Source organism: Pecten maximus, chromosome 2 (genome assembly GCF_902652985.1).
Source record: "Pecten maximus chromosome 2, xPecMax1.1, whole genome shotgun sequence".
In the NCBI taxonomy this organism is placed as follows: domain Eukaryota; kingdom Metazoa; phylum Mollusca; class Bivalvia; order Pectinida; family Pectinidae; genus Pecten; species Pecten maximus.
In genome coordinates, this window is record NC_047016.1 from 41,218,400 (window position 1) to 41,241,188 (window position 22,789).

At 39.4% G+C, this 22,789-nt stretch overlaps 1 protein-coding gene across 1 annotated transcript in view; it reads right to left on the bottom strand.

Annotated features, from left to right (window-relative positions):
* Window positions 1-22,789, bottom strand: part of LOC117343099 — an 83,164-nt gene that overhangs the window by 29,330 nt on the left and 31,045 nt on the right. The window contains exons 7-9 of the mRNA XM_033905412.1: window positions 19,910-20,065; window positions 13,538-13,732; window positions 7,000-7,299 (exon numbers count right to left, since the gene is read on the bottom strand). Coding sequence (XP_033761303.1) covers window positions 7,000-7,299; window positions 13,538-13,732; window positions 19,910-20,065 — 651 coding nt within the window. The remainder of the gene's footprint in view (window positions 1-6,999; window positions 7,300-13,537; window positions 13,733-19,909; window positions 20,066-22,789) is intronic.

Consider the following 22,789-nt stretch of genomic DNA (forward strand, 5'->3'; position numbering starts at 1 on the left):
TGGTTAATAGCCAAGTATAGAAATCGTGCTACTCAGAAATATAAACAAATAAGATATAGAATAAAGATCAGGGGGAGATAACTCAATGTTATCTCCTCCACCCCCTAATTTCTGGTCTTTTTGTAAACAAGGGCCCAATGGGCCCAAATCGCTCACCTGCAATGCAGTGATCTTTTCATATATGGATCCTGCAGTTATTTGAAAGCATGCTACAGGACCAATATAATGTCTCTCTGCACTTTGGCTTTTCACTAAAAGTCATTTAAAGATTTAAGCATACTTGATCGACGTGACCTTGAATGAAGGTCAAGGTCATTCATTTGAACAAACTTGGTAGCCCTTCACCCCAGCATGCTACAGACCCAATATCAACTCCCTGGGACTCTTGGTTATTGAGAAGAAGTTGTTTAAAGATTTTAGCCTTTTTGACCCCTGTGACCTTGAATGAAGGTCAAGGTCATTCATTTGAACAAACTTGGTAGCCCTTTACCCCAGCATGCTACAGACCCAATATCAACTCTCTGGGACTCTTGGTTATTGAGAAGAAGTCGTTTAAAGATTTTAGCCTTTTTGACTCCTGTGACCTTGAATGAAAGTCAAGGTCATTCATTTGAACAAACTTGGTAGCCCTTCACCCCAGCATGCTACAGACCCAATATCAACTCCCTGGGACTCTTGGTTATTGAGAAGAAGTTGTTTAAAGATTTTAGCCTTTTTGACCCCTGTGACCTTGAATGAAGGTCAAGGTCATTCATTTGAACAAACTTGGTAGCCCTTAACCCCAGCATGCTACAGACCCAATATCAACTCTCTGGGACTCTTGGTTATTGAGAAGAAGTCGTTTAAAGATTTTAGCCTTTTTGACTCCTGTGACCTTGAATGAAAGTCAAGGTCATTCATTTGAACAAACTTGGTAGCCCTTCACCCCAGCATGCTACAGGCCAAATATTAGGTCTCTGGGACTCTTGGTTATTGAGAAGAAGTCGTTTAAAGATTTTAGCCTTTTTGACTCCTGTGACCTTGAATGAAAGTCAAGGTCATTCATTTGAACAAACTTGGTAGCTCTTTACCCCAGCATGCTACAGGCCAAATATTAGGTCTCTGGGACTGTTGGTTATCGAGAAGAAGTCGTTTAAAGATTTTAGCCTTTTTGGCCCCTGTGACCTTGAATGAAGGTCAAGGTCATTCATTTGAACAAACTTGGTAGCCCTTCACCCCAGCATGCTACAGACCCAATATCAACTCCCTGGGACTCTTGGTTATTGAGAAGAAGTTGTTTAAAGATTTTAGCCTTTTTGACCCCTGTGACCTTGAATGAAGGTCAAGGTCATTCATTTGAACAAAATTGGTAGCCCTTTACCGCAGCATGCTACAGACCCAATATCAACTCCCTGAGACTCTTGGTTATTGAGAAGAAGTCGTTTAAAGATTTTAGCCTTTTTGACTCCTGAGACCTTGAATGAAAGTCAAGGTCATTCATTTGAACAAACTTGGGAGCCCTTCACCCCAGCATGCTACAGGCCAAATATTAGGCCTCTGGGACTCTTGGTTATTGAGAAGAAGTCGTTTAAAGATTTTAGCCTTTTTGACTCCTGTGACCTTGAATGACGGTCAAGGTCATTCATTTGAACAAACTTGGTAGCCCTTCACCCCAGCATGCTACAGACCCAATATCAACTCCCTGGGACTCTTGGTTATTGAGAAGAAGTCGTTTAAAGATTTTAGCCTTTTTGACCCCTGTGACCTTGAATGAAAGTCAAGGTCATTCATTTGAACAAACTTGGTAGCCCTTCACCTGAGCATGCTACAGACCCAATATCAACTCCCTGGGACTCTTGGTTATTGAGAAGAAGTCATTTAAAGATTTTAGCCTTTTTGACTCCTGTGACCTTGAATGAAAGTCAAGGTCATTCATTTGAACAAACTTAGTAGCCCTTCACCCCAGCATGCTACAGACCCAATATCAAGTCCCTGGGACTCTTGGTTATTGAGAAGAAGTCGTTTAAAGATTTTAGCCTTTTTGACTCCTGTGACCTTGAATGAAGGTCAAGGTCATTCATTTGAACAAACTTGGTAGCCCTTCACCCCAGCATGCTACAGACCCAATATCAAGTCCCTGGGTCTTTTGGCTATTTAGAAGAAGTCGTCTAATTTTTGTTTAGCCTTTTTGACTCCTGTGACCTTGAATGAAAGTCAAGGTCATTCATTTGAACAAACTTGGTAGCCCTTTACCCCAGCATGCTACAGACCCAATATCAACCCCCTGGGACTGTTGGTTGTTGAGAAGAAGTCGTTTGAAGATTTTAGCCTTTTTGACTCCTGTGACCTTGAATGAAGGTCAAGGTCATTCATTTGAACAAACTTGGTAGCCCTTCACCCCAGCATGCTACAGGCCCAATATTAGGTCTCTAGGCCTTTTGGTTATTGAGAAGAAGTTGCTTGAATGGAAAGTTGACGCCGGACGGACGGCCAGACGGCCGGACGGCCGGACGGCCGGACGGACGACGGACGGACGACGGACGCCGCGCCACGGCATAAGCTCACTTGCCCTTTGGGCAGGTGAGCTAAAAATGAAGAAAAAAAGGCCGAACGAGAAAAAAAATTAGGAGTAGAGCCATTATTTAGATAAAAGAGTCGAAACACAGACACAGAACACGGAACCGGGCAAGGGACAACAAAAAATAACCAGATATATCACCAAACACTGAACTGGGGTAGTGACAACTGAACAACCAAACACATCACCGAATACCGAATCGGGGTAGTGACAACAGAACAACCAGACACACACCCACACATCGAACCGGGGTAGTGGCAGCAGTACAACCAGCATACCACCGTACCCCGAGCCACGATATATACCGCTACCATTGAAATATAGAATGTATGTCCGTATCTGTCCGGTCTATGGTCCACCTTGTAACACTACATGTGTCATATTTTCATCATCAATCCCCCCTGAATCTCAATTTCTCTCTAAATTCTGCTACAATGCCTCCAAGATGAGAATCCCGTCCGAAAATGTGCTAGTCGGTCCCATCATCTGGTTTCCAGGGACGCTAGATGGCACAAAATGTCATATGCGGTAGCTATATGTAGAGACCAACCAACCAATTGTTTTCCCATAGACCTTAGTGTTAACGTTTTGGATTATTTCATTCAAATGCTTGAATTAAATATGACGATTATGGTTTATAACAAAAGTTTAGGGTCTGATATAACACCTAATCAAACAAGAGATCCCAGAGGGATCTTGGCGCCCACCATTGAATGATCTTTATAGGTTCTATGTCAGATTGATCTTCTCTCTATTTTTCCTTTCCTTTTACTAATCTGTGCAAATTGAGAAACATACCTCCAGTACTTTTCAAACAAGGGAACCGTAACTATATATGAAATTTGAGATTTAGCGATAATGGCTGTTTGTTGGCCAGGTTGTTTTCAGGACAGATTGATCCCAAAATGCAATACAAGGGACCAGGGGCAACCCACATATGAAATTTGAGAAAGATCCCTTCAGTACTTTCTGAGAAACAGCGATAACAAACTTCAATTTTCAAAATCCAAGATGGCTGCCTGTCAGCCATGTTGTTTTCCGACTGCTCCCAAAATGCAATATGCATAACAAGGGACCAAGGGCAACCTACATATGAAATTTGAGAAAGATCCCTTCAGTACTTTCTGAGAAATAGCGATAACAAACTTCAATTGTCAAAATCCAATATCGCTGCCTGTCGGCCATGATGTTATCCGATTGGTCTCAAAATGCAATATGCATAACTAGGCACCAAGGGGAACCTACATATGAAATTTGAGAAAGATCCCTTTAGTAATTTCTGAGAAATAGCGATAACAAACTTCAATTGTCAAAATACAAGATGGCTGCCTGTCGGCCATGTTGTTTTCCGATTGGTCTCAAAATGCAATATGCATAACTAAGCACCAAGGGGAACCTACATATGAAATTTGAGAAAGATCCCTTCAGTACTTTCTGAGAAATAGCGATAACAAACTTCAATTGTCAAAATCCAAGATGGCTGCCTGACGGCCATGTTGTATTCTGACTGATCCCAAAATGTAATATGCATAACTAGGCACCAAGGGGAACCTACATATGAAATTTGAGAAAGATCCCTTCAGTACTTTATGAGAAATAGCGATAACAAACTTCAATTGTCAAAATCCAAGATGGCTGCCTGTCGGCCATGTTGTTTTCCGATTGGTCTCAAAATGCAATATGCATAACTAAGCACCAAGGGGAACCTACATATGAAATTTGAGAAAGATCCCTTCAGTACTTTCTGAGAAATAGCGATAACAAACTTCAATTGTCAAAATCCAAGATGGCTGCCTGTCAGCCATTTTGTTTTCCGATTGGTCTCAAAATGCAATATGCATAACTAGGCACCAATGGGAACCTACATATGAAATTTGAGAAAGATCCCTTCAGTACTTTCTGAGAAATAGCGATAACAAACTTCAATTGTCAAAATCCAAGATGGCTGCCTGACGGCCATGTTGTATTCTGACTGATCCCAAAATGCAATATGCATAACAAGGGACCAAGGGCAACCTACATATGAAATTTGAGAAAGATCCCTTCAGTACTTTCTGAGAAATAGCGATAACAAACTTCAATTGTCAAAATCCAAGATGGCTGCCTGTCAGCCATTTTGTTTTCCGATTGGTCTCAAAATGCAATATGCATAACTAGGCACCAATGGGAACCTACATATGAAATTTGAGAAAGATCCCTTCAGTACTTTCTGAGAAATAGCGATAACAAACTTCAATTGTCAAAATCCAAGATGGCTGCCTGACGGCCATGTTGTATTCTGACTGATCCCAAAATGCAATATGCATAACTAGGCACCAAGGGGAACCTACATATGAAATTTGAGAAAGATCCCTTCAGTACTTTCTGAGAAATAGCGATAACAAACTTCAATTGTCAAAATCCAAGATGGCTGCCTGTCGGCCATGATGTTATCCGATTGGTCTCAAAATGCAATATGCATAACTAGGCACCAAGGGGAACCTACATATTAAATTTGAGAAAGATCCCTTCAGTACTTTCTGAGAACTAGCGATAACAAACTTCAATTGTCAAAATCCAAGATGGCTGCCTGTCGGCCATGTTGTTTTCTGATTGGTCCCGAAATGCAATATGCATAACTAGGCACCAAGGGGAACCTACATATGAAATTTGAGAAAGATCCCTTTAGTACTTTCTGAGAAATAGCGATAACAAACTTCAATTGTCAAAATCCAAGATGGCTGCCTGTCGGCCATGTTGTTTTCCGATTGATCTCAAAATACAATATGCATAACTAAGCACCAAAGGGAACCTACATATGAAATTTGAGAAAGATCCCTTCAGTACTTTCTGAGAAATAGCGATAACAAACTTCAATTGTCAAAATCCAAGATGGCTGCCTGTCGGCCATGTTGTTTTCTGATTGGTCCCGAAATGCAATATGCATAACTAGGCACCAAGGGGAACCTACATATGAAATTTGAGAAAGATCCCTTCAGTACTTTCTGAGAAATAGCGATAACAAACTTCAATTTTCAAAATCCAAGATGGCTGCCTGGCGGCCATGTTGTTTTCCGATTGGTCTCAAAATGCAATATGCATAACTAAGCACCAAGGGGAACCTACATATGAAATTTGAGAAAGATCCCTTCAGTACTTTCTGAGAAATAGCGATAACAAGAATTGTTTACGGACGGAGGGACGGACGGAGGGACGGACGGAGGGACGGACGGAGGGACGGACGGACGGACGACGGACCACGGACGCAGGGCGATTTGAATAGCCCACCATCTGATGATGGTGGGCTAAAAAAAAAGTTGGGTCCTTCAGCTCAAATTTTCTCCAGGGTAGCCATTTTGAAAATAGGTGAATTTCGCAGTAAAAATTCTCAAAAATCTTAAATGTTTACCTGTTTACTATTATTACGTGAACTTTTGGGAAAAAAACCAATCGGACTTAAGAAATTTATATCAACATTTCTTATTGATAGTTACCTATCAGGCTACATATCTACTTTCTCACTTCATAACATACTGGCCAATCAGTGGCTGCCAGACATTTTATCCTTGGCTCAACGTTCTATACACAGGGGCTGTTTCAAAAATATTTTTTTTCAATTGGTTGGTTGTTCCCTACAAGCTTAATATCAAGACCCTGGGTCTCTTGATTATTGAGAAGTCGTTTAAAGATTTTAGCCTATTTGACTCAGTGACCTTGAATACAAGTTGTTTAACTATATATTTGATCCCTGTGACCTTTAATATGGGTCAAAGTAATTCATTTCAACTAACTTGGTAGCCCTTTACCCCAGTATGCCACATGACAAATATCTGGTCTGTGGTTTTTGAGAAGAAATTGTTTAAAGGAAAATTTTGATGCTGTACGGACGAACGGCCTTGGTCGATCAGAATTTCAAAATCTGTTTTCATTTCCATTCCATTGAATGTTGATTTATGGGTAAAAAAGATAAATACTTTAAAATTTGTTTTCTATATAGGTGACGAAGATATTTTGACGCAATGAATCGGTGAATGCACCCCACAAGGATGTTGAGTGAGTACAGCCAGACAGACAGACGGACAAAGGATGCAGCGCCATGACATATTTAAGCTCACTCACTCTTCGGGCAGTTGAGCTAACACTTTATGATAACAGAATTCTAGGTTTGGCCAGAAGAAGACTGTTGTTTGTTTTCAAATTTAAGATGTTAGGTTCAAGTGCAAGGAAATTAACCAGTTGATCCCTCTTTTTGGGACTTACATATATGAAGAGTATTGATTGTAAAATATCTTATCTAAATAAGAAGATTGTTGACATTCAGCCAATTTTCCCGCTTTTGGCCAGGCCACGAGCCCCTAGAGAAAGGTCTGGTCAATCTTTTTTCAATTTACAATCAAATTCCATCTTGTACAACACTGTCATAATTTTTTTAACATTTCATTTAAAAATCAAATCGTACTTACCAGGTTGTATGGACAGAACCGAAATATTGCTCCAACCAGTTCCATTACTATTAGTAGCTGAGCACTGGTACTGTCCTTGATCATCAGTGTTTGTCTCACGGATTATTAATGTGGGGGAAAGAGTAGAGCCTGCAAAGTATCTTTCGTTGTCTATTTCTATTGGAATGCGCTCATCATTTTCTACTTTATACCACTGAATTGACATAGCCTCCGGTGATGCTATGACATATGCTTGGATGAAGGCTGTTTTCTCGACAGGAACAGTGAACTCGCCATGGCTAATGTTCACATATGGAAAACCTGATCAACAAAATACACATTGGTTAAAATGTATCAAAACATGTTATTCAGTAGAATTTTTTAAACGATAAACGTTATGTATGTAAGGTATTTGTTTGCTGAAAGTTTTATGACCTGGTTGTTGTTATATGTGACAAAGTGACATACCTCTCTATCTTAAGCTTGTCACATCATACTGACAATATACTATACAAGTATATTATAGATGTCTGACACAGGTCTCCACTGTCTTGTGTATATCTAACAAGAGATCCCAGTGGGATCTTGGCGCCCACCATTGAATGATCTTCATTGGTTCTATGTCAGATTGATCTTTTCTCTACTTTTCCCTTCCTCTAAGTCTTACTAATCTGTGTCAATTCAGAAACAGCCCTCTAGTACTTTTAAAACAAGGGGAACCTATATATAAAATTTAAGATTTAGCAATAATGGCTGTCTGTCGACCATGTTGTTTTCTGATTGGTCCCAAAATACAACACCAGGGACCAAGGGGAACCTACATATGAAATTTGAGAAAGATTCCTTCAGTGCCTTCTGTAAAATAGCAATAACAAACTTCAATTGTCACAAGAGATCCCAGAGGGATCTTGGCACCCACCATTGAATGATCTTCATAGGTTCCATGTCAGATTGATCTTTTCTCTTTTTTTCCCTTCCTCTTATTAATCTGCATAAATTGAGAAACATCCCTCCAGTGCTTTTTAAACAAGGGAAACTTATATATGAAATTTGAGATGTAGCAATAATGGTTGTCTGTCGACAATGTTTCCAGATTGGTCCAAAAATGCAATATGACGGACCAAGGAGAAACTACATATGAAAATTGAGAAAGATCCCTATAGGGAACAACCAACCAATTGAAAAAATATATTTTTGAAACAGCCCCCTGTGTATAGAACGTTGAGCCAAGGATAAAATGTCTGGCAGCCACTGATTGGCCAGTATGTTATGAAGTGAGAAAATAGATATGTAGCCTGATAGGTAACTATCAATAAGAAATGTTGATATAAATTTCTTAAGTCCGATTGGTTTTTTTCCCAAAAGTTCACGTAATAATAGTAAACAGGTAAACATTTAAGATGTTTGAGAATTTTTACTGCGAAATTCACCTATTTTCAAAATGGCTACCCTGGAGAAAATTTGAGCTGAAGGACCCAACTTTTTTTTTTGATTAGGTGTTATATCAGACCCTAAACTTTTGTTATAAACCATAATCGTCATATTCAATTCAAGAATTTGAATGAAATAATCCAAAACGTTAACACTAAGGTCTATGGGAAAACAATTGGTTGGTTGGTCTCTACATATAGCTACCGCATATGACATTTTGTGCCATCTAGCATCCCTGGAAACCAGATGATGGGACCGACTAGCACATTTTCGGACGGGATTCTCATCTTGGAGGCATTGTAGCAGAATTTAGAGAGAAATTGAGATTCAGGGGGGATTGATGATGAAAATATGACACATGTAGTGTTACAAGGAGGACCATAGACCGGACAGATACGGACATACATTCTATATTTCAATTGTAGCGGTATATATCGTGGCTCGGGGTACGGTGGTATGCTGGTTGTACTGCTGCCACTACCCCGGTTCAATGTGTGGGTGTGTGTCTGGTTGTTCTGTTGTCACTACCCCGATTCGGTATTCGGTGATATGTTTGGTTGTTCTGTTGTCACTACCCCAGTTCAGTGTTTGGTGATATATCTGGTTATTTTTTGTTGTCACTTGCCCGGTTCCGTGTTCTGTGTCTGTGTTTCGACTCTTTTATCTAAATAATGGCTCCACTCCTAATTTTTTTTATCGTTCGGCCTTTTTTTCTTCATTTTTTACAAAAAGACCAGAAATTAGGGGGTGGAGGAGATAACATTGAGTTATCTCCCCCTGATCTTTATTCTATATCTTATTTGTTTATATTTCTGAGTAGCACGATTTCTATACTTGGCTATTAACCAAAAACCATCACTTTAAATTCAAAGCTTATCAAGATATTAAAATTTACATTTCAAAATTAACTCAATTTTAATGTGGTTTTCTCTTAAGAATTTCATATCCGGTACCAATAGAAGAATCAACCTACCAGCCTAAGACTTGCAGTCAGGCACTGCATATTTTGATAGCATATCCTATGGTTCTATCCTGTTCCAGAAAAGTTATCTTTGAAAAATGTGAAAGATGCTATAGGGAACAACCAACCAATTGAAAAAATATATTTTTGAAACAGCCCCTGTGTATAGAACGTTGAGCCAAGGATAAAATGTCTGGCAGCCACTGATTGGCCAGTATGTTATGAAGTGAGAAAATAGATATGTAGCCTGATAGGTAACTATCAATAAGAAATGTTTTTTTTGATTAGGTGTTATATCAGACCCTAAACTTTTGTTATAAACCATAATCGTCATATTCAATTCAAGAATTTGAATGAAATAATCCAAAACGATAACACTAAGGTCTATGGGAAAACAATTGGTTGGTTGGTCTCTTCAGTTCTTTCTGAGGAATATCGACTTCAATTGTCAAAATCCAAGATGGCTGCCTGCTGGCCATGCTGTTTTCCGATTGGTCCCAAAATGCGATATGCATAACTAAGGACCAAGGGCAACCTAAATATGAAATTTGAGAAGGATCCCTTCAGTTCTTTCTTAGAAATAGCGATAACAAACTTCAATTGTCAAAATCCAAGATGGCTGCCTGTCGGCCATGTTGTTTATGATCGGTCCCAAAATGCAATATACACAACAACAGACCAAGGGGGAAACTACATATGAAATTTGAGAAAGATCACTTCCTTACTTTCTCAGAAATAGCGATAACAAACTTCAATAGTCAAAATCCAAGATGGCTGCTTGTCGGCCATGTTTTTTCCCGATCGGTCCCAAAATGTAATATGCATAACTACAGACCAAGGAAAACCTACATATGAAATTTGAGAAGGCTCCCTTCAGTACTTTCTCAGAAATAGCGATAACAAACTTCAATTGCCAAATCCAAGATGGCTGCCTGTCGGCCATGTTGTTTTCCGAACAGTGCAAAAATGTGATATGCGTAACTACAGACCAAGGAGAACCTACATATGAAATTTGAGAAGGATCCCTTCAGTATTTTCTCAGAAATAGAGATAACAAACTTCAATTGTCAAAATCCAAGATGGCTGCCTGTCGGCCATGTTGTTTTCCGATTGGTCCCAAAATGCAATATGCATAACTAGGCACCAAGGGAAACCTAGATATGAAATTTTAGAAAGATCCCTTCAGTGCTTTTCCAGAAATAGCGATAACAAACTTCAATGGTCAAAATCCAAGATGGCTGCCTGTCGGCCATGTTGTTTGCCGATCGGTCCCAAAATGCAATATGCATAATTAGGCACCAAGGGGAACTTACATATGAAATTTGAGAAAGATCCCTTCAAAACTTTCTCAGAAATAGCGATAACAAACTTCAATGGTCAAAATCCAAGATGGCTGCCTGTCGGCCATGTTGTTTTTAGATCGGTCCCAAAATGCAATATGCATAACAAGACACCAAGGGTAACCTACATAAGAAATTTGAACAAGAGATCCCAGAGGGATCTTGGCGCCCACCATTGAATGATCTTTATAGGTTCCATGTCAGATTGATCTTTTCCCTACTTTTCCCTTCCTCTAAGTCTTACTTATCTGTGTAAATTCAGAAACAGCCCTCTAGTACTATTCAAACAAAGGGAACCTATATATAGAATTTAAGATTTAGCTATAATGGCTGTCTGTCGGCCATGTTGTTTTCGTATTGGTCCCAGTATGCAAAACTAGGCACTGAGGGGAACCTACATATGAAATTTGAAAAAGATCCCTTCAGTACTTTCACAGAAATAGCGATAACAAACTTCAATTGTCAAAGTCCAAGATGGCTGCCTGTCGGCCATGTTGTTTTCTGATTAGTCTCAAAATGCAATATGCATAACTAGGCACTGAGGGGAACCTGCATATGTAATTTCAGAAAGATCCCTTCATTAGTTTCTGAGAAATAGCGATAACAAATTTTAATTGTCACAAGAGATCCCAGAGGGATCTTGGCGCCCACCATTGAATGATCTTTATAGGTTCCATGTCAGATTGATCTTTTCTCTACTTTTCCCTTCTAAGTCTTACTAATCTGTGTAAATTCAGAAACAGCCCTCTAGTACTTTTCAAACAAGGGGTACCTATATATAAAATTTAAGATTTAGCGATAATGGCTGTCTGTCCGCCATGTTGCTTTCGGATTGGTCGCAAAATGCAACATCAGGGACCAAGGGGAACCTACATATGAAATTTGAGAAAGATCCCTTCAGCACTTTCTTAGAAATAGCGATAACAAGTTTCAATTGTCAAAATCTAAGATGGCTGCCTATCGGCCATGTTGTTTTCCGATTAGTCTCAAAATGCAATATGCATAACTAGGCACCGAGGGGAACCTACATATGAAATTTGAGAAAGATCCCTTCATTACTTTCTGAGAAATAGCGATAACAAACTTCAATTGTCAAAATCCAAGATAACTGCCTGTCAGCCATGTTGTTTTCCGATAGGTCTCAAAATGCTTATTGCATAACTAGGCACCAAGGGGAACCTACATATGAAATTTGAGAAAGATCTCGTCAGTACATTCTGAGAAATAGCGATAACAAACTTCAATTGTCAAAATCCAAGATGGCTGCCTGTCGGCCATGTTGTTTTCCGATTGGTCTCAAAATGCAATATGCATAACTAGGCACCAAGGGGAACCTACATATGAAATTTGAGAAAGATCCCTTCAGTACCTTCTGAGAATTAGCAATAACAAACTTCAATTGTCAAAATCCAAGATGGCTGCCTGTCGGCCATGTTGTTTTGCGATTGGTCTCAAAATGCAATATGCATAACTAGGCAGCAAGGGGAACCTACATATGAAATTTGAGGAAGATCTCTTTGGTACATTCTGAGAAATAGCGATAACAAACTTCAATTGTCAAAATCCAAGATGGCTGCCTGTCGGCCATGTTGTTTTCCGATAGGTCTCAAAATGCTTTAAGCATAACTAGGCACCAAGGGGAACCTACATATGAAATTTGAGAAAGATCCCTTCAGCACCTTCTGAGAAATAGCAATAACAAACTTCAATTGTCAAAATCCAAGATGGCTGCCTGTCGGCCATGTTGTTTTCCGATTGGTCTCAAAATGCAATATTCATAACTAGGCACCAAGGGGAACCTACATATGAAATTTGAGAAAGATCCCTTCAATACTTTCTGAGAAATAGCAATAACAAACTTCAATTGTCAAAATCCAAGATGGCTGCCTGTCGGCCATGTTGTTTTCCGATTGGTCTCAAAATGGAATATGGATAACTAGGCACCAAGGGGAACATACATATGAAATTTGAGAAAGATCCCTTCAGTGCTTTCTGAGAAATAGCGATAACAAACTTCAATTGTCAAAATCCAAGATGGCTGCCTGTCGGCCATGTTGTTTTCCGATAGGTCTCAAAATGCAATATGCATAACTAGGCAGCAAGGGGAACCTACATATGAAATTTGAGAAAGATCCCTTCAGTACTTTCTCAGAAATAGCGATAACAATTTTCAATTGTCAAAACCCAAGATGGCTGCCTGTCGGCCATGTTGTTTTCCGATTGGTCTCAAAATGCAATATGCATAACTAGGCAGCAAGGGAAACCTACATATGAAATTTGAGAAAGATCCCTTCAGTACTTTCTCAGAAATAGCGATAACAAACTTCAATTGTCAAAATCCAAGATGGCTGCCTGTCGGCCATGTTGTTTTCCGTTAGGTCTCAAAATGCGATATGCATAACTAGGCACCAAGGGGAACCTACATAAGAAATCTGAGAAAGATCCCTTCAGTACTTTCGGAGAAATAGCGATAACAAGAATTGTTTACGGACGGACGGACGGACGGACGGACGGACCACGGACGCAGGGCGATTTGAATAGCCCACCATCTGATGATGGTGGGCTAAAAAGATCCCTTTAGTACTTTCTCAGAAATAGCGATAACAAGAATTGTTTACGGATGGACGGACGGACAGACCACAGACGCAAGGCGATTTGAATAGCCCACCATCTGATGATGGTGGGCTAAAAAGATCCCTTTAGTACTTTCTCAGAAATAGTGATAACAAGAATTGTTTACGGATGGACGGACGGACAGACCACAGACGCAAGGCGATTTGAATAGCCCACCATCTGATGATGGTGGGCTAAAAATATGTTTTCTTACCATCTTCAGCAGCATTTTGTGGTGCTATCTTGAAACAAGCTTCTTCGTCTACATGTAACACTGTGTGTGATTCATCAGTTAATTGTATAGTTCCACCATCCAATAGATAATGTTTGAACTCTTCAGCCAAATGTATAGAAGATGGTTCTGATGAATTGCTGGCAGGTGAGATATCTATACATATTATTACGCTTCCTGCAAAGTCAAAATATGAAGTTTGTACATGCACATACATTTATAAAAATAATTTTGTTCAATATGTCATACCAATAATCTACAGATCTAACGAGAACTATCACAGTAAGTATACTAACTCTACTAAAGTTTATTTAACAGGAATATAATTAGGTCTAAAAACAAGAGGCTAAGAGGGCCTGCATTGCTAACCTAGATTTTCTGCAACTATGACAGAATACTCTTATTCAATTATATTTCTAATGCTTTTGCACTGTCTTTCCCAATGATTCAAACCAAAGGTTGACTAAATCATTGAAAAAGTAAAAGCATTTTAAAGGGATGTTTTTTTCATTTTTGCTGTATTTCGCCCATTGAGCCCCCTATCTCCGGCCCCAAGAGTGCCACAACCTTTATCTGTACAACATAAGATCTTGTTTGCCAAATAATATATGCTCCATACCAAATTTTATCAAAATCCATAATGTTGTTCAGGACTAGTAGCGATTAAGATTTAACTCCATTTACCCTATTGAGCCCTGTCCCTCCAGCCTCAGGGTATATCCATACCTTCCATTTATATAATGTTAGATCTCCTTGGCCTTAGACCAAATTTCAACAAAATCCATTCAGGCCTTCAGGAATAATACAGATTAAAACGATTTACCTCAATTTCCCATATGGGGCCTCACCCCACTAACCCCAGGGGAGCCATACCCTCCGTTTATACGTTACATCTCTCTTGCCCAATAATGCTCCAGACGCTTCGGGCCAGGAAAGCTAACAAATTGTTAATAACATTATTATTACAAAGGGCAATTACTCTGTTTACTACTGTTGAATTATTTCCATTTTTTCACAAGTCTGAGATCTTGTCGATACGACTGCATGCAATTGAAAGTTTCATTAAACTTGATTTTGATTTTTACTCAAGTTATCATGTGTACACAAGGTAATTTTTGGCCGATAGACAATGGACACCACAGTATGGCATCAGCTTACCTTGGTCTTTTGGGCCAGGTGAGCTAATAAAAGATCTCAGGGCGTCGCAGTTATTTAAAAATATGTCTTTTAAATATTTAGGCCAATTAATATTCAACTCTTTCAAACCAAAATCATGGTCTAGGTCATTCATTTGAACAAACTTCCTAGCCTTCACCCAAGCATATGCTACAAGCCAAATATCAGATCTCAAGACCTTTTGTTTATTGAAAAGAATTCAATAGAATTATTTTGAAAGGAGTCATTAAAAGATTTTAGCATATTTGCACCCTGTGACCTTGTCATTCATTTGAACACATTTGTTAGCCCTTCACACCAGTATGCTAGAGCTAATATATCAATTCCATGGGCCTCTTAAATTTGGTATTGAGAAGTCGTCGTTTGAAGATTTCAGCCTATTTGACCCCCGCGACCTTGATTGAAGGTCAACATCATTCATTTGAACAAACTTAGTAGCCCTTCATTGCAGCATGCTACAGATTCATTATCAAGTCCCAGGCCCAATATTAGGTTTTTGTGTCTCATGGTAATTGAGAAGTTGGTCAAATGACAAAATGGATACAGGACAAACAGATGGCCGGAAAACGGAGACAGCTCAACGATAAAAGCTCACTTGCCATGTGGGCAGGTAAGCTAAAAATAGTATAACATGGACTCAATAACCTTAAACTTCATTGCCTGAGATATTATGGTCCTCAAACAGTTTGGTGAAAATCCTTCAAGAAGGAACATTTGTCCGATATTTTATTACATGGGTGATATGACATCAATTAATCTATTACTGCTACTATTTGTGTATATATTAAACCTATTCAAAACACATAATTGCAAATCTAAGACTATTTTGACTTTGTTTTTAATGATTGGATAAAAATGCTATGTTGTACACACCACAATGTTACAGGAATATCAATACATTTTTTGGTTCCATTAAAATAAGTTCACACCCATGTTTCTTAACTCTTGCTGTGCTCATTCAAAATTCATGGTCCCTACTAGAAGCGATTGTTGTAGGGTTACGTCAATCATCCTTTGCACTTGTCGTTTTTCCTAGCACATGGCTGTCACTGCCAGCATTGATAAATTATATTTTAAAACTGTGTGGAGCCTATTATAACTGTATCTCGCCAAATATTTACTACAATATATCCTATAGGAAAAGTTCAAACTTATTTTTGGATTACCTTCATGGAATACAACAAAATCATTCGGTAGAATGACTTACAGTATGACTCACAGTGTCACCCATGCATCACTCATGTGTAACATAATTTTTTCCTTGTGTGAACAGATTTCTTTTTTTTATAATTGTCACTGATTTGTTGATATGTAATCATTTCATCATATTTTTATCTTGTTTTTTCTCTTCAATAATGCCCCAGAAAATGAACAAACAAGATATCCCAGAGGGATCTTGGCGCCCACCATTGAATGATCTTTATAGGTTCTATGTCAGATTGATCTTCTGTCTTATATTTTCCCCTTCCTTTTAGTAACAGTGTCTCAGATTGTTTTCAGTGGGTGTGGGCCATATGACCCCTCTGGGTCGGAAATGAGGGGTCATTTTCCAAAACCATGGGCCGGTCCCTATTGGTGTTAAAATTATCAAATATTATTGGTGATATTTTTACTAATTAAAAAAAAAACGCAAATGAAACTGTGTTTCTTTTTTATTACATATACTGTAAATATAAACTAAAACAATGAATTTATTATGAAAGATGAAACATTTCACTGTACAGTACATTTAAAATTATACATGTAAATATTAAATCAAACAACACGGACATCTTATATCGGGAAAATAAATTAAATCTTCGTGAAAATAGGCTGTAATGCATCATTATAACTCAATTACTGATTGCAGTTTATGATTCTTTCATAAAGCTTTAATACTGCCTAGTAATTATATCAAATCTGATTGACACTACATCAAATTGCTTTCGCAGTACGTAACCACGAACGCACAGTAATTGGGTCATCGGTAAATGACTAAATGTCAGACATGTTTTGTTTAGTTATACATATTCCCTTAATTTATTTGAAGTTAACATATTTATAAATCTTCTTTCATTGATAAGTTAACTTGACATACCTTCTTTAGGGACAAATTTTGTTTTGTCTCCCGGTCCACCGGAGGTGAAATATCGGCCGATCTGTGTTTGTTTCATTTTCAATTCTCACGTTAAACGAGACTTTATTAATTCTTGTACTAGTTTAGAAGTTGCCTCCCTTTAACCACGAGAGGCCGATACTGGCTGCGCCGATGTTTTGGTCACGAATCTTTTATTTTGTATTTTATCTATGCACCAGGGCGGCCCTTCAGGAAATAAAACCATGCGTCATTCACAAAAAACGTGTGGGAATGGCGCGGGCGCACCGCCAATCTGAGACACTGTAGTAATTTGTGCAAATTGACAAACATCCCTCAAGTACTTTTTAAATAAGAGGCCCATGGGGCCTGTATTGCTCACCTGGTTGGATTAGACCAAATGTCAAAATATAATGCTCATATTCAATTTGTTTTATTTGTAAACCTCAAACAATGCTATATAGGCATGGTTATAGTGTGGGAATCTGAACTGCTTTAAAGATTAATGAAGTCCAGACTCTTTAAGGTGTAAAAGACCTCAAAAATTGTTTTTAGAACAAGCATTCATCACTTTATGACTAGTAGCGATTTAAAGGAATTACCTTTTTTTTCCCTATTGGGCCCCTATTGGGCCACGCCCCTTTGGCCCAAGAGTCATCATTTATGCAAAATCTGTTTCCCTTCCCCAAAGGCTGTTTCTGACCAAATTGGGTTCAAATCCATTCATAACTCTATGACTAGTAGCGATTTAAAGGAATTGACTATTTCCCCTTATGGGCCCCGCCCCTTTGGCCCCTTTGGGGTCAGAGTCACCATTTATGCAAAATCTGTTCCCCTTCCCGCACGGATGTTTCTGACCCAATTGGGTTCAAATCCATTCATAACTGTTTGACAAGTAGCGATTTAAAGGAATTAACTATTTCCCCTTATGGGCCCCGCCCCTTTGGCCCCTTTGGGGTCAGAGTCACCATTTATGCAAAATCTGTTCCCCTTCCCCCACGGATGTTTCCGACCAAATTGGGTTCAAATCCATTCATAACTGTTTGACAAGTAGCGATTTAAAGGAATTAACATTCATAACTGTTTGACAAGTAGCGATTTAAAGGAATTAACTATGTCCCCTTATGGGCCCCGTCCCTTTGGCCCTTTTCGGGTCAGAGTCACCATTTATGCAAAATCTGTTCCCCCTTCCCCCAAGGATGTTTCTGACCAAATTGGGTTCAAATTCATTCATAACTTTATGACTTGTAGCGATTTAAAGAATTTCCTCTATTTCCCCTATCGGACCCCGCCCCTTTGTCCCCCTCGGGGGTCAGAGCCACCATTTATGCAAAATCTGTTCCCTTTCCCCCAAGGATGTTTCTGACCAAATTGGGTTCAAATCCATTCATAACTGTATGACAAGAAGTGATTTAAAGGAATTATCTCTATTTCCCCTTATGGGCCCCGCCCCTTTGGCCCGAGAGTCATCATTTATGCAAAATCTGTTCCCCCTTCCCCAAGGATGTTTCTGACCAAATTGGGTTGAAATCCATTCATAACTTGATGACAAGTAGCGATTTAAAAGAATTTCCTCTATTTCCCCTATCGGACCCCACCCCTTTGTCCCCCTCTGGGGTCAGAGCCACCATTTATGCAAAATCTGTTCCCCTTCCCCCAAGGATGTTTCTGACCAAATTGGGTTCAAATCCATTCCTAACTGTATGACAAGAAGTGATTTAAAGGAATTACCTCTATTTCCCCTTATGGGCCCCGCCCCTTTGGCCCCTTTGGGGTCAGAGCCACCATTTATGCAAAATCTGTTCCCCTTCCCCCAAGGATGTTTCTGACTATATTGGGTTCAAATCCATTCATAACTTTATAACTAGTAGCGATTTAAAGGAATTAACTCTATTTCCCCTTATGGGCCCGGCCCTTTGGCCCCTTTTGGGTCAGAGCCACCATTTATGCAAAATCTGTTCCCATTCCCCCAAGGATGTTTCTGACCAAATTGGGTTAAAATTCATTCATAACTTTATGACTAGTAGCGATTTAAAGGAATTGCCTCTATTTCCATTATTGGGCCCAACCCCTTTGGCCCCTTCGGAGTCAGCCACCATTTATGGAAAATCTGTTCCCCTTCCCCCATGGATGTTTCTTACTATATTGGGTCCAAATCCATTCATAACTTGATTACTAGTAGCGATTTAAAGGAATAACCTCTATTTCCCCATTAGGGCCCCGTCCCTTTGTCCCCTCCGGGATCAGAGTCACAGTTTATGCAAAATCTATTCCCCTTCTGCCAAGGATGTTTCTGGCCAAATTTGGTCAAAATCCAATGAGAACTTTTTGACTAGTAGCGATTTGATGCAAATGATGACGGACGACGGCCAGACGACAGCCAGACGACGGATGGTCGGATGATGGAAGACGGACACTGCACCATGATAAAAGCTCACTGGACCTTCGGTCCAGGTGAGCTAAAAAGGGAAACCTATAATGAAATTTTAGATTTAGCAATAATGGCTGTGTGTTGGTCTGGTTTTTTCAGGACAGATTGGTCCCAAAATGCAATACAAGGCACCAAGGGGAACCTACATGTGAAATTTGTGAAAGATCCCTTCAGTACTTTCTGAGAAATAGCGATAACAAACTACAATTGTCAAAATCCAAGATGGCTGCATTTCGGCCATGTTGTTTTTGGATTGGTCTCAAAATGCAATATGCATAACTAAGCACCAAGGGAAACGTATATATGAAATTCGAGAAAGATCGCTTCAGCACTTTGTGAGAAATAGCAGGACAAATCTTCAATGGTCAAAATCCAAGATAACAAATTTTGATTGTCAAAATCCAAGATAGCTGCTTGTGGGCCATGTTGTTTTCCTATCGGTCCCAAAATGCAATATGCATAACTACAGACTAAGGGGGATCGAACCTGCATATGAAATTTGAGAAAGATTCCTTCTGTACTTTCTCAGAAATAGCGATAACAAGAATTGTTTACGGATGGAGGGATGGACGGATTACAGACGCGAGGCAAGTAGGAAAAAACTAGTAATAAAATTGAAGTACTTTTGTACTTTATTTCTATATTGCCGTCTTACAAATATGAATAAACTTACCTGTTTCATATTCTACTTTAGTTGTTCGTTCTTCAGTATGAGTTACTCTTGAAAATACAACAGAAACATCTTCTTTTGACTTTTCTCTGTTTAGATCAATGTCTTCCTTTATTTTAAATGACATCTGGCTACCTTGGTCAGTAGAAGCAAGCCTTGCTGTAAACAAACAATATAGATATTCATTATTTTAACTGTAGAAATGAATGTCACAGTGACCTGGTTAAAGTACAATGCCCAGCACCTGTTGATGCTGCATATATTTTTCATCAAGACATCTAAGAAGAGATCCCAGAGGGATCTTGGCGCCCACCATTGAATTATCTTTATAAGTTTCATGTCAGATTGAACGTCTCTCTATTTTCCCCTTCCTCTTACTAATCTGTGTAAATTGAGAAACATTCCTCCAGTACTTTTCAAACAAGGGGAACCCATTGATGAAATTTGAGATTCTAGTGATAATGACTGTCTATTGGCCATGTTGTTTTCAGATTAGTCCCAAAATTCAATACGAGGGATCAAGGGGAACCTGCATATGAAATTGATGAAAAATTCCTTCAGTACCTTCTGTAATATAGCGATAACAAACATCAATTATCAAAATCCAAGATTGCTGCCCTGTTGTTTTCAGAATGGTTCCAAAATGCAATATGCATAACTAGGCAACAAGGGAAACCTACATATGAAATTTGAGAAAGATCCCTTTAGTACTTTCTGAGAAATAGCAATAACAAACATCAATTGTCACAAGAGATCCCAGAGGGATCTTGGCGCCCACCATTGAATGATCTTCATAGGTTCCATGTCAGATTGATCTTTTCTCTACTTTTCCCTTCATTTTACTAATCTGTGCAAATTGAGACATCCCTCCAGTACTTTTCAAACAAGGGAATCCTAGCTATATAAGAAATTTGAGATTTAACGATAATGGCTGTTTGTTTGCCAGGTTGTTTTCAGGACAGACTGGTCCCAAAAAGCAATACAAGGGACCAAGGGGAACCTACTTATGAAATTTGAGAAAGATCCATTCCGTACTTTGAGAAATAGAGATAACAAACTTCAATCGTCAAAATCCAAGATGGCGGTCTGTCGGCCATATTGTTTTCAAAATGATCTCTAAATGCAATAAGCATAACGAGGCACCAAGGGGAACCTACATATGAAATTTGAGAAAGATCCATTCAGTACTTTCTCAGAAATAGCGATAACAAACTTCAGTTGTCAAAATCCAAGATGGCTGCCTGTTGGCCATGTTGTTTTCCGATTGGTCTCAAAATGCAATATGCATAACTAGGCACCAAGGGAAACATACATATGAAATTTGAGAAAGATCCCTTCAGTACTTTCTCAGAAATAGCGATAACAAACTTCAATTGTCAAAATCCAAGATGGCTGCCTGTCGGCCATGTTGTTTTCCGACTGGTCTCAAAATGCAATATGCATAATAACTAGGCACCAAGGGGAACCTAATACGCCAAAAGATTGATGGGCATGTATTTGTAAACATGTATGCCATACCGGCTCCCCACTGAAAACAAGTGACCTAGACATTCGACCCCAAAAACCCTGAAACTTGGACTCGATTTGTAGCTACTCATACTTAAGTTACATACCAACTTTCACCAACATACCTTGAAGCATGGCTGAGAAAAATGCAAAAAACTGAGTGGACAGATTGATAGACATACAGGGAAGAAACCTTTTGTCCTCCAAGTTTCAACGGTAGAGGACTAATTATACAAGAGGCCCAGAGGGCCTGTATCGCTCACCTGGTTTCATGAGATATGAAACAAGAACTATGCTTAAGTATATTTGCCACTGGTATTGCTATGTCAATATATATCATATGCATTTTATATGGTTACATGAACATTGTTTTTATTGTAATTCTAAAAATGTCAATTTAGCCAAATTGATCCCTTTTGGCCCTGCCCCTCAGTCCCCCGGGGGTCAGCCCCACCAATTGTAACAATTTTGAATCCCTACCCCAAGGGGATGCTACCAAGCGAATATGAGTGATATATATATATCCATTGCTTAGTTTCAGAGAAGAAGTTGTTTATATCAATTTAGGCAAATCGACCCGTTCTGGCCAACCCTCAGCCCTCAGGGGGGTCAGCCCTATCATTTGTACAATTCTGAATCCCTACCCCAAGGGGATATTACCAGTCAAATATGTGAGATATCCATTGCTTAGTTTCAGAGGAGACGTCAATCTAGCCAAACTGGCCCTTTTTGGCCCCGCCCCTAAGACACCCAGGGGGTTAGCCCCACCATTTGTACAATTTTGAATTCCTACCCCAAGTAGGTGCTACAAGACAAATACGTGAGATATCCATTGCTTAGTTTCAGAGGAGAAGTTGTTTATATCAATTTAGCCAAAATGACCCTGTTTGGCCCCGCCCCTCAGCGCCCCGGGGGGTCAGCCCCATCATTTGTACAATTTTGAGTCCCCACTCAGTAGTGATGCTACCAGGCAAATATGAGCGATATCAATTGCTCGGTTTCAGAGAAGAAGTCGTTTATATCAATAGAGCCCAATTGACCACATTAGGCCCCGCCCCTCAGGCCCCTGGGTGGTCAGCCCCATCATTTGTACAATTTTGAATCCCCACCACATAGTGATGCTACCAGGAAAATATGAGCGATATCCAATGCTCGGTTTCAGAGAAGAAGTCGTTTATATCAATAGAGCCCAATTGACCACATTTGGCCCTGCCCCACAGGCCCCTGGGGGGTCCGCCCCATCATTTGCACAATTTTGAATCCCCATCACATAGTGATGCTACCAGGAAAATATGAGCGATAGCCAATGCTCGGTTTCAGAGAAGAAGTCGTTTATATCAATATAGCCCGATTGACCTCATTTGGCCCCGCCCCAGA